Here is an 11,815-nt window from a genome sequence, read left to right on the forward strand (position 1 = left end):
TTAAGTTTTCTTGATATTTTTTATAAAAAATCAAGTGATGACTCTGTAATTTTCTTTAAAATTATTTCGAAAGATTTTCTCAATTTTTTGAAATAGTTTTAAAAAAAGGTCAAAACCATTTTTTTAAAAATTAAATCCAAAAGGGATAAAACACTCATCACTACACCACAAACCATGTTGATTTTACTTACTTTATTCGTTTACTCATAGTTTTCTTTTCCATAACGAAACAATACAAATTTTAAATAATATTTTAAAGTGTAATTTAATTACATGAAAATAAAGAAACAATTGTAACTTATAGTACTTTTATATAGTTTTAATTTATTAAATTAACATAATTTAATTTAATTTTATAAATTAATTAAATTGATTTTTAGGAAATAAAACATGACAACTATTTTGAAAGAAAGAAAGTATAAATTATCACTTATTTCCGGAAATTCTTTTTCAATGAATTATTTGACTATTTAAATAATAATAATGATATCGACAAAAAATAAGTATCAAAGAGGCACTTATATTGCCGTATATGTTGTATAATATAATGTTTTTGGTTGGCAACTTGTGCATTATTTTTTAGTGGTCACAGGATAAATTTTGTTCTACTGTAATAGTTCGTAAAATTGCATAGAAAATATAAATTTTATTAAATAAGTTTTACATGATGAACTCAATCAAAAAAGCATGTATGACATTTTGAATTTGATAAAATCATCTGCTTAACTAACTCGATCATTTTTGAGATACCATACAATTTTTTACTCTCCTACTCCTAGTTGCTATTTTTTTTAATTAATAACTAAAGATAATGAATAAGCCGTTGTCTGCATTTTGATTGTACTGTTATTTCTACTATTTTGATTATTGATTAATGAGGCATTGTATCAATAGTTCTTCTTTTGTACCTCTATAAATACTCCTGCCGTATCAATTTAAGTGTTTTATTTATTTGGACATTTAATATAACAAAGAAATATATTGAATTTCAAAAGCTTATTACATTTAGTCAAAATATTTTGTAACCATTCAATATTCAAAACCTATCAAGTCGACTACTATGAATTTACATCGCCTATGATCTATCAAAGAGAAAAAATAATCCTTTAGTTTTTAGATCCAACGGTCGAATTCAAGTAAAGTTACTATCACCTTTTAAAAAAAAAAAAATACTAATCACCTTTTTTTAAAAAAAAAAATCAAAATATAAAAAGATGGCAAAGTTATTCTTGCTCAAGTAAATCTAGAGCTGCCAATATGGGCTAGGCCCGTTGGGTCGGCCCGACGTAATTTGATGAAATTGGACTTCAGTTTTTGCAGTCCATTTAAGAATAAGACTTTTTAGACCCGGATAAGCCCATGGACTGTGGAGCTTGAGCAATGTGGGTTGGACTAGCCCGTGGGTCGGCCCGTAAATCAAATACATGCAATTATTTAGATTGCTTATTAGTATTTTTATTTGGTTCGAAAGATATCATGTCAAAAGTTATTTAATTTCGCTATAGGAGTATTTTTGGAGGTGTTGATGACTTGATTAACAATTATTAACACTATATAATTTTGTCTGATAATATTTATGTTTATTAACATTCTAAAATTAAATTATAAAATATTATTATTTTTAAAAGTGAGTTGGCCCGTGAGGCGAACAACCCATAAAGTAATAGTATGAGCTTGGTGTTTTTTGGCCCATCATTTTGATGGACCAATCCGGCTTGACCCGTCAAACTCAAAACTCATGTGGGCTAATCCGAATGGGCTGGACTGATCCATATTGACAACTCTAAGTAAATTTGAATTTACTTTAGATTTTCTAACTTTGGATAACAGAAGGCTAAAAGTTGTTCCTTTTGAAAAATAATATATATTTTAACCATGAAATTAACCATTTAGATTTTTTTTTTTTTTAAAAAAAACATTGTGTACATTATATTCTTCTCGAAAAGAAATGGAAGAACAAATAAAGCAACAAATCTGGTTATACAACTTCTTAAAGAAAATTAATAATTACAGCTTACAACCATCACAAATTCAACAATTTTAACTCTAAAGGAAAAAAAATAAAACTTAACGCAATATTAATTTACACAACACAAGCATTTTTTTCAATAAAAAACACACACCAAAGAGAAAAAAAATTGCCCCATTTTCTCAATTATCACTACTAATCTTGTTCTTCAACCTATTTTTTCTAATTAGCTTTTCATTTGGAGTTTTTATTCCAAGTTTTTGTAAACAAATCAAGAATCAAACATTTGTGAAGAGATTTTGGGGTCAAATCCAAAATTTTAAAAAGCAAATTTGTTCACTCTTGAGGATATAGTCATTAATTTGACAATTTCCCATATTAATGTTACCAATGAAAAGGTTAATTCACTTTTGTTGAAAGAAAAACGTTTAAATTTGAAAAATATTTATGAGAATTGTTCAATTAATTATGAAGATGCAATGGTTTTTCTAGAACAAGCAAAATTGTATTTGGAATACAAACAATTTTGGGATTTGGGATATTATGCCAAAGATGCAAATTTGGATATTATTTCTTGTGAAGAATCCTTCAAATTAGCTAATTTCTCTTCCCCTCTTAAAATGATAATTATATTTTGGTTTTGTTAAATGATATCATTGTTGTTATCTCTAATGTGCTTTTAATAATAAAAAAAAAAACATAGAATTGTTATTTTGTGTGTATGTAATTAATGTTGATGTATTATTGTATTTTTGTAGTTTAGTAATGTTTGAATTTGTTTTTTCGTATGTGTGCTTTTGTTTCATACATTTCTTTAATAAAAAGTTTTTATAGTCACACAAATAAAAATCATGCTCGTTTTGTACTCGCGATTCCTACTATAAAAATTATAATTATTTGGCTTGTTGGCGATCTAAAGGCCTCAACTGGACTTGTGTCATCATTGATAACGATGATGGAGTCGGTATGCGTTTTTCTGTTTCAAATATTTCTTTCTTTGATAAAAAAGTTTTTGTAACCACACAAATAAGAATCATACTCGTTCTGAATATGAGTTTTTAAATATTTCTCATGTCGATTTTTGTGGATTATTTCTTGGGGAGAAAGGCAAATATACCCCTCAACTTTATTATTTAGATCAAATATATCCACCATTGAAAAATAATGTATATAATATATCATGTCGAGTAACACAGAAAAATTAGGAAAAAGAATATGATATTATTTTGCTCTATATTATTCTGTTTGCTCTATTCTTAGTACTTATAAGGAGTCGTTTTGTGTGAGGCGTAAGAGATAAATATTTTCGAAATAAAGTGAGGGATTATCTTATCTCATGTTTGGTATGAGGTACGTATTAATTAATATCAGGATTATTTATCCACAATTTACATCATAGTGATGGGATAAATTATCCTATATATATGGTGGATAACTAATTTTGAAATAATTAATTTCGACACTAATTATGCTGGAATAACTCTTTCCCAACCAAACAACCCGAGAGATTTTAGTGATACATGTAAAATAAGGAAAAAAAAATAATATTTTGATCCCTATTATTCCGCCCGTTCTATACCTAGTTAGATACAAAATTCCAACTTTTTCAGGTATAAAATTTGCTAAAAAGATTTAACTAATAACAACATACTATGAAATTCCACAAAGTGGGCCGGATCTAAGAAAGGTAGAAGGAGAAAGGACGAGAATGACCTGTCGGCCAAAGTATTTCCACTAAAATGACCCTTAAATTCAAATTACCATATAATAGCCATTTCCATCAAAATGACCCCTGCATGTTGCATTCCTCTTTCTTTCTATTTTTTTTTTCCACTTAGTTGTTAAAACACTTCTTGCTTTCCCTTTTTCTTATGTGTCATCTAGGCTTTTGTTGTGTTCATTCATACCTTACCAATCAGTAAATACTGTTTTCACTGGTTGTCTGATAGGATCCGTGGAGCACAACTTGCAGAAATGCCATTCATTGAGACGAGGAATATATATAGGCAACAAGGAATTTGTCGTAGACTGTTTTATGCTATTGAGACAATATGTTACTTACTGTGCTAATTAAATTTTCTTTGTGCTCTTAATTCTTTCTGTATTTTTTATACATAAAATTTTTTCGAAGGATAGCATATCAGACCCACTGCCAATGTATCTTGTTTTTCTTTATATTCATGCTACTCCTATTGTTAATTGTTTTGGTAATTCATATTAAAGAATTTATTGAAGAGGGAAGTATCCAAATCCCTTTATAAATACAATTATTAAAGATATATATTTATATATAATAATGATACAGTTTCTATATATATATATACATATTTTATATAATAATTATAGCATTTTTATGCACATTCTATACAATTTTTAACTACAATTATTATTTAGATACATATTTTATATGACTCTATATAGTTTCTACATGCATTCTAAAAATATATTAATTTAGTATAAGAGAGTATCAATTGAATATATGGACACTGCAAGTGTATCAATGTAGTATAAAAGTGTATTAATGTGGTTTAAAAGAATATCAATTGGGTGTAGGAACTGCATGTGCTTGCACAGAATTTCCTTTCTCTTTTTTAAAAAGTGTATCAGTATAGTATTAAAGTGTATCAATGTGATATAAAAGTGTATCAATTGAGTATAGAGACTGCATGTGCCCAATTGGGACAAATGGCTAAAAAGGGGGAAAAGTATAAGTAGCCACCTTTACAAAAGTAATTACATATATATGGCCGGATTTAGTGATTTCAATTATGTCAGGTATAATATTTACTTTAATACCTTTTTTTAAAAAATAAATTAAAGCATAATATCCTCTGCAGTAATAAAACGTGACATTGTGGAAAACTAGGAGAAATTTGTGGAACCACAAACTTTTCACTTCATTTTTTTAGGGAACATGTTTATCTTTATATTTCATTTAAAAATTCATTATCTCTGCAATACGAATATAGTTAACAGTTGTAAACTGAAGTATATTTGCTCTCCATTTTTTCATATTTGATTTTCTGCCATGGAAGAAGAAATCTCAATTTTGATTCAACATGGTGGTGAATGGGATAGTGAACACAACTTCAATAACTTTGTTGTTGATGGTTTAATATTAAAATTGGATTGCTATTTTGAGACGTTTCTTGATGAATTAACGAAGATTCTTGGTGTTTATGCTTCTGCGGATATAGTTGAAATTAAATTTTCCATGAAGCATAATTATACTCGAATGAAGATATTCAACGATTGGAGTTTGAAATGGTATATGAATTTGAAATGTAAAAGTTCTTTAACAGATTATCCTCTTTGTTTAACGGTGAAGGAGAGAGATTGTGATCTAATTTTGTCAAGTACCAATACTATTACTTCAAGGTATAATGACCTGTAATTGATAAGGAATACTGAACATGTTGAGTCTGTTATGCCAAATGAAGGAGAACATTTTGATGGAATGAAAATCGCTGAAAATGGCATAATCAATAACATATTTCATATAGAGATAAAAAAAAGTCAATTATACAGAAACAAGAATATACTCTAGGATGTTATAAGTCTTCATGCGATCAAGGAAAATTTTCAGTTCAAAGTGAAACGTCAAGTTCAACAAGGTGAAGGATATGCTTAAGTGTTTTGTACTTATATATACGTCTTATATGTAACATATACTTAGTATAATAATTGATATGTCAGATGTTGATAAAAATCAAGAATAATATTTGGTCTTTCATTGATGTCGCAATTTTCCTTTGGGCTGGTCAATATGGTATACTATTATGTATGGTTTTTGCAGTTACTACATAAAAAATTATCAATTGACTCAGAATGTTATTAATTTTTCTACTAATAAGTAGGTGTGTAACTTTTACGATGTGATGATATTGCAGGTATTATCTTGTATGTAAGGATGATCAATGTTCATGGTATTTGAGGTCATCCAGCCTTAATGATCAGATATATTCAAGGTGAAAAGGTTTTATAATGTTCACACATGTGGAAATGAATCAAGATTTTTTGCACAAAGACATGCTACTACTAAGTTTGTAGGAGGTCTCATAATAGACAAATTTGATGATTCTAAGTCTGAATATACTCCAGCCGAAATACACGTGATATTAGAAATAAATATGGAGTGCAGTTGAACAACATGAAGACATGGAGGGAAAAAAAAAGGCTCTAGAAATATTACGGGGTAAACCTAGAGATTCATATGCTAAATTGCCAAAATACTTGTACATGGTGAAGCATACAAATCCTGGGTCAGTTACAAGTTTGAAAAAGTCAGAGGGCGGACGTTTTTTATATGCGTATGTAGCACTATATGCTTCAATCAAAGGATGGGAATACTGCAGTCTTGTTGTTATTGTTGATGGCAGCTTCTTAAAGGCAACATATAGGGGTACAATTTTGACAGCTTGCGCACAAGATGTGGAAGGTTAGAATTTATTGGCTATTAAAGGAGATGGTCCAACTTTTCTGAGTTTTTTTTCATGATAGCAATTTATTCTAAATTGATTATATCTTATTCACTTAATACAACTTTTTGTTGAAGTTATTAATATATAATGACTATTTATTCAGATTTTGAATTCCAAAATAGTTATACTTGATTTTATTTACGTAATAAAATATATATTTTTTTGTCTATCAATCAGATAAAATATTTTCATTAGCTTTTACTGTGGTCGATTCTGAGAATGATGCGTCATGAAAATGTTTCTTCGAACAAATTCGAGATACCTATGGCACGTGAAAAGGAATGTGTATTGTGTCTGACCAAAATGAAAGCATATTTAATGCCACTTCCTTTGTGTATCCAGAGGTGCCTCACTGTGTATGCTTATATCACCTATGGAGCAATATAAAGAAGAATTTTAAAAAGCACCACAAAGAGTTGCGAAAAATATTTTATGCAACGGCTGTAGCATACACATAAGAGGAATTTGACCAATACATGACAGAGATAATAAAATTGACAAGAGGGTTCAAGAATACTTGTTCGATATTGGATATCATAGATGATCAATAGCATATTGTGGTGTCAATAGATACAACATGATGACTTCGAATATAGCAGAATCCGTGAATGTAGTCGATAAGGAGGCTAGAGATCTTCCTATTTATGATTGTTGCTTTTCTTAATGGAGATGATTGGTCGCTGGAACAATACAAATAGGGACGAAGCAAAGGCAACAGGTACAACGCTTAGCACCAAATATGAAACCATGTTGAGGTTGAGAATGAAGGAATCACAGAGGATGACGATATGCGATATGCTTGTGCTTATACTACTTTTGTATATTTTGTATAAAATTTAGTGTGCACCTATTAATAATAATTGTACATTGTAGGTTTCACAGTCAACTGATTTTTTATATACGGTTTATTATGGGACAAAGAGATTTATAGTTTGCATGCGTGACAAAATATGCACTTGTAAATAATTTGAAATGGATATTATGCCATGTAAGCATGCGCGGGCGATTGTGAGAAAGTACTACATGAAGGAATATGAATATTGCTCGGTATACTATACGAAGAATTATCTATTGAACACATATGGAGTTTCAGTGTATCCTGTTCCTGATGAGAGTATATGACAAATTCCTCCAAATGGAGCGGATGTAGTTCTACCACCCCAAAGGAAATATCAAACCTGACAGGCCACAAAAGAAACGCCTAAAAATTGGTGGCGAATCAAAGCGAAAGAAGTCAAGAATTACATGCAGTGTTTGTGGACAACCAGATCATAATAGGCAAACATGTCGGAATGTTTCAAAAGATGCATAGTTTTTAAAATTTAATTCATGAATTTCATTTTTTTTTCTTTTAGTCCAAGTTCAGTACATTGTTTATATTCTGTTAATAGGTGCATTAATGCATATATGCTGACAAAGATATGCCTTATACATCCACATAGTTTATACTAATATAAACTAAAATATACCACTTGTAAATACAAAATGACAGATATTTTATGCAACAAGCTTATAATTTTTATACTATTGTCATTTTTAAGATTCCTTTCAAAGTTTGTATCTCATTAGTATCAAATTTTGATCTCTCGTCTTGTTTTAAATAAATTAAAGTTCAGTACACACTATTTATATTGGAAAAAGAGTCGAACCAAAATGATTTATTGTAACAAATATTACACAATAGACACCCACTGACAATCGTTCCTCAAAACAAAGTCAAGTTCATGCTTGTCCTCTATATTCTTTATCCTATTCAGGAAGCACCAATTCGGAGAAACCTGTAATGAAAGGCGTCTACAATGTTTAACACTACTCCCGATTTCTTTTTTCTTTTACTTGTTATGTGTTCTACTTTGAACCATTAAAATCAAAATACATGCTTGCTGATCTTTCAACACAGTTGTACCGATGTTAAGATCTTCTCTGCTCCTTTCACTGGTAGGTCCAGACACAAATTCTGTGTTTTCATGTTTCCCCCTCCATCTTTTCCGTTTGTTTGTTTCGCCAACTCTAAGACACTTATTTTTCTGCAGAACTTTTCCGAAATGAGAAGTCCCACCGGTACTGCAATCTCCATAACTTGTTTCACTAGGGTAACGCTCTTCAGTATCAGTTCTTACAATGCTAGCCAAGTTGACATTACTTTCAGGTGATTCCTCCATGATAACTTGAGTAGCAGAGGTGTCACTGCCAGAAAATTTAGTGTTTTCCTGCTCAACTTCTGCGGAATAGTTCTTTGATAATGGTCCAGACTCTGATTGATCATCGTTGATACTAAATTGCATCCCTGAGTAAAAAATGAAAAATTCCAGCCTTGAGGTACATCATCATTAATAGGGAGTAAACCAACTGTGCTTGAAAAATAACTGTAGGCAAATTCAGAAAATAATCAAAGCATGTTTGACTAAATATTTGCAATTGACTCTTGGTGAGCTTATCGTTAAAAGTGTTAACGATATCTATTTTTGAAGCGTCAAACTTAGGTTTTTTATGATCTGCAAAATTTCTAGTTCTGCAACAAAATATAAAATTTAAAAGAAAATTAATACATAATCTTTAAAAACTTTAGGCATGTTGCCTATTGAATCAACCAATTGTTAATCTCACTTAAATTATCAAACGAACTGTTGAAAAAAAATATTGCAGGTAAAGGTTTTAGTCAATGTATACAAAAATCCAATACCTTCAATTTAGAGCTTTGTAGTGCATCTACATTTATTTTTCGCCTTTTATTATTGACACTCAGACATTGTTCTTTAAAGTGTAATGAATTTTTCTTTTTTGATATTCTCCAACTTTCTACTACCCATATGCTTCTTCGACTGCTCCTTTCTTCGTTCGACATCAGCATAATCAGCCGTCGGAGATGGCAAAATATTAACACTTTGTGTGTTACCCCCTTTCGCACCAGGAACAGGTGTCGGAGATAGCAAAATAAATGTTGGCTCACCAGTAGGTGTTAATATTTTACCAACTTCATCACCCAAATTCATTTCAATTATTGATTTTCTTTTTCACTTTTTCAACAAACTGTGAAGAAAAAAATGCAATTATATAACTAACAATTGAAAAATATTTGGATTATCAGTTTATAAAGGAACGTATAAGAGAAAATAATGGAGTTACAAGATAAAGAGCATATAAATGATACAACAGAGATAAAATATTTGGTAGAGAGAAAAATTAGGTATTAGTTTTGGAATGATTGTGAAAAAGGATTTGATAACAGTTTTTTGAATTATTCTTTTCATAGTTTAAATTTGAAAGAATAATCCCTTAAATTAAGGTGTTGTTGATTAGTTATAATATTAAATAAGAATTTATAATTATTTTTGAAGATTTTTTAAAATGGCCATACACGTAAAACAAAAAAAACCTTTCATTTTTGCAAAATTTTAAACTATTATCATTTATGTAATTAAGACTTAAAAATGGTTTATCCATGTAATTTTCCCATGGTTTAACCAACTGACTACAACACGTTTACTTTTTCAAATGTGGGCCATTTTTAAAAAAAATGATCATGCCATGTCCTTTCCCCAAGGTAGAATATAGGGAAAAGTACACCGTATAACACTTTTAAAAATAAATAGTTCAAGTTTAAGATTTTGCCAAAAAGTGGCTAGTCAGATAAGTATTTCCACTTTTATAATCGTTTCCTAATTTGGATCACTTTGGCTAATGTGGTTCAGATACAGTTTATATATAATACTAATACAATTCATATACAATACTGATACACTTTTCAACTTGGGTCATTTGGCCCTTTTAAAAATATTTCAGTTTTTTTTTCGCTATAAATTGTTTAACTGAAAATATCCTTTTTTTATTGTTTAGAAATAATAATTAAATATAATTATATAAAACTGATATAATTGTTCTATAGAATATGTATCTATATAAGATATATGTATAGAAATTGTATAATTCTATCAAATATGTATATGTATAAAATATATAGAAATAATATATAGAAAATTTATAAAAATTATATAATTGTTGTATAAAATGTGTAAAAAAAAAGTACATTTATCGTATAAATTGTGTATCGAAATTGTATAATTTTCGTATATTATGTTTATATGTATACGCTGTGTATAGAAACTGTATAGAAGGTATGTAGAAACGGTATAGCACAAGCCAGCAAATTGAAATGGCTAGAAAGTGAAATTTAAATTCCATGGTCATTTTCATGAAAATAGTTTAATTTGAACTATCTTTTCTGTCCTTTCCCCAATATAGGCGGACCTTATCCTTACGTTTTAACTAAAAGATACCAATATTAAATAGGACTTGTATTTGCATGTCAATTTCGCGAACTAACTGAACTAGTTACGTCTACTATAGGCAAACAACATAAATTTCATGTATACGTTTGAAGTGTTTCAAATAGATGTAAACAAGGTTGAATTGAAGAAGATTCACATGTTGGGAGATTACGCAATCTTTGTGGACATTAATGGAGCAATTTGCATTGATTCCTCTAAGTTTACTAAAGTCGAGTCTAATCATATATATTTTATTCGTGGTGATGGTGGAGATTTGAAGGCGTACAATCTTGAAGATGGAAAAGTTGAGTCTTTTGAGTCTTCTTATCATGGAGTGTCGCTAAGTTATTTGTGTCCGCCAACTTGGGTAATACCATCATATGATAATGTGATTGTTGCACTCTCATTTTTCTATGTATTTAAGCATGTTTTTGGGAATGTTTATTGCATTATTTTGTACACAAAGAATCATAGATGTGCAGCTATACATTATTTCTATATATTTTGGGGAATTTTAGAGCAAAGATTATTGTGGCAATTGGATTTAAAATTTCTTGAAAATCAGCTTTGTGTCTAGGATTATCATAACCTTTTTGCTTACAGATTCATCTGATCTCATAACATTTGCATCTATAACGATTATTATACATGAACCTATAACTTTAACAATTCAATAAGTTTAATGCAACTAGTTATTTGATCTCAAGTTCTGTATAGAGGCAGATCTGTCTTTAGAGGTGGTCATAGTAACCGCGAAAATGAATGAATGTATATACATCTATAATCTATATTTATAATATATTAAAAGTATGAAGACCATTAGAAATATGACTTGAAATTTTTGCCATTCATTAAAACATCCTGCAATAGACAAAATCGTCTTTTTACTTTTTTTTTTTTAAATAATTATCATTAAATTATTATTTAAATATTTAGGATAGATGAAAAAAAAGGAAGAATTCCATATGTAAAAGGAATTAAATATAGTGTGAGAAATTTAAAAGTGTGAAGACCATTAGAAAAGTGATTTGAACTTTTTGCTATTCATTAAAACACCCTGCAATAACAAAATCGTCTTTTCACTTTTTTTTTTTTTT

At 29.2% G+C, this 11,815-nt stretch overlaps 1 protein-coding gene across 1 annotated transcript; it reads right to left on the reverse strand.

Moving 5' to 3' along the window:
* Window positions 1-8,071: 8,071 nt before the first annotated feature.
* LOC107842234 lies at window positions 8,072-9,518 on the reverse strand. Its single transcript, XM_016685984.2, has 2 exons — window positions 9,134-9,518; window positions 8,072-8,737 (listed from the first exon to the last, which is right to left on the reverse strand). The coding sequence occupies exon 2, from the start codon at window positions 8,733-8,735 to the stop codon at window positions 8,283-8,285; it is 453 nt and encodes a 150-aa protein (XP_016541470.1). The 5' UTR covers window positions 8,736-8,737; window positions 9,134-9,518; the 3' UTR covers window positions 8,072-8,282.
* Window positions 9,519-11,815: the final 2,297 nt, after the last annotated feature.

This window comes from Capsicum annuum, chromosome 9 (genome assembly GCF_002878395.1).
Source record: "Capsicum annuum cultivar UCD-10X-F1 chromosome 9, UCD10Xv1.1, whole genome shotgun sequence".
In the NCBI taxonomy this organism is placed as follows: Eukaryota; Viridiplantae; Streptophyta; class Magnoliopsida; order Solanales; family Solanaceae; genus Capsicum; species Capsicum annuum.

Bases quoted from the DNA above. Each gene is read 5' to 3' on its own strand.
- LOC107842234 (XM_016685984.2), bottom strand. From the start codon at position 8,735: ATGCAATTTAGTATCAACGATGATCAATCAGAGTCTGGACCATTATCA.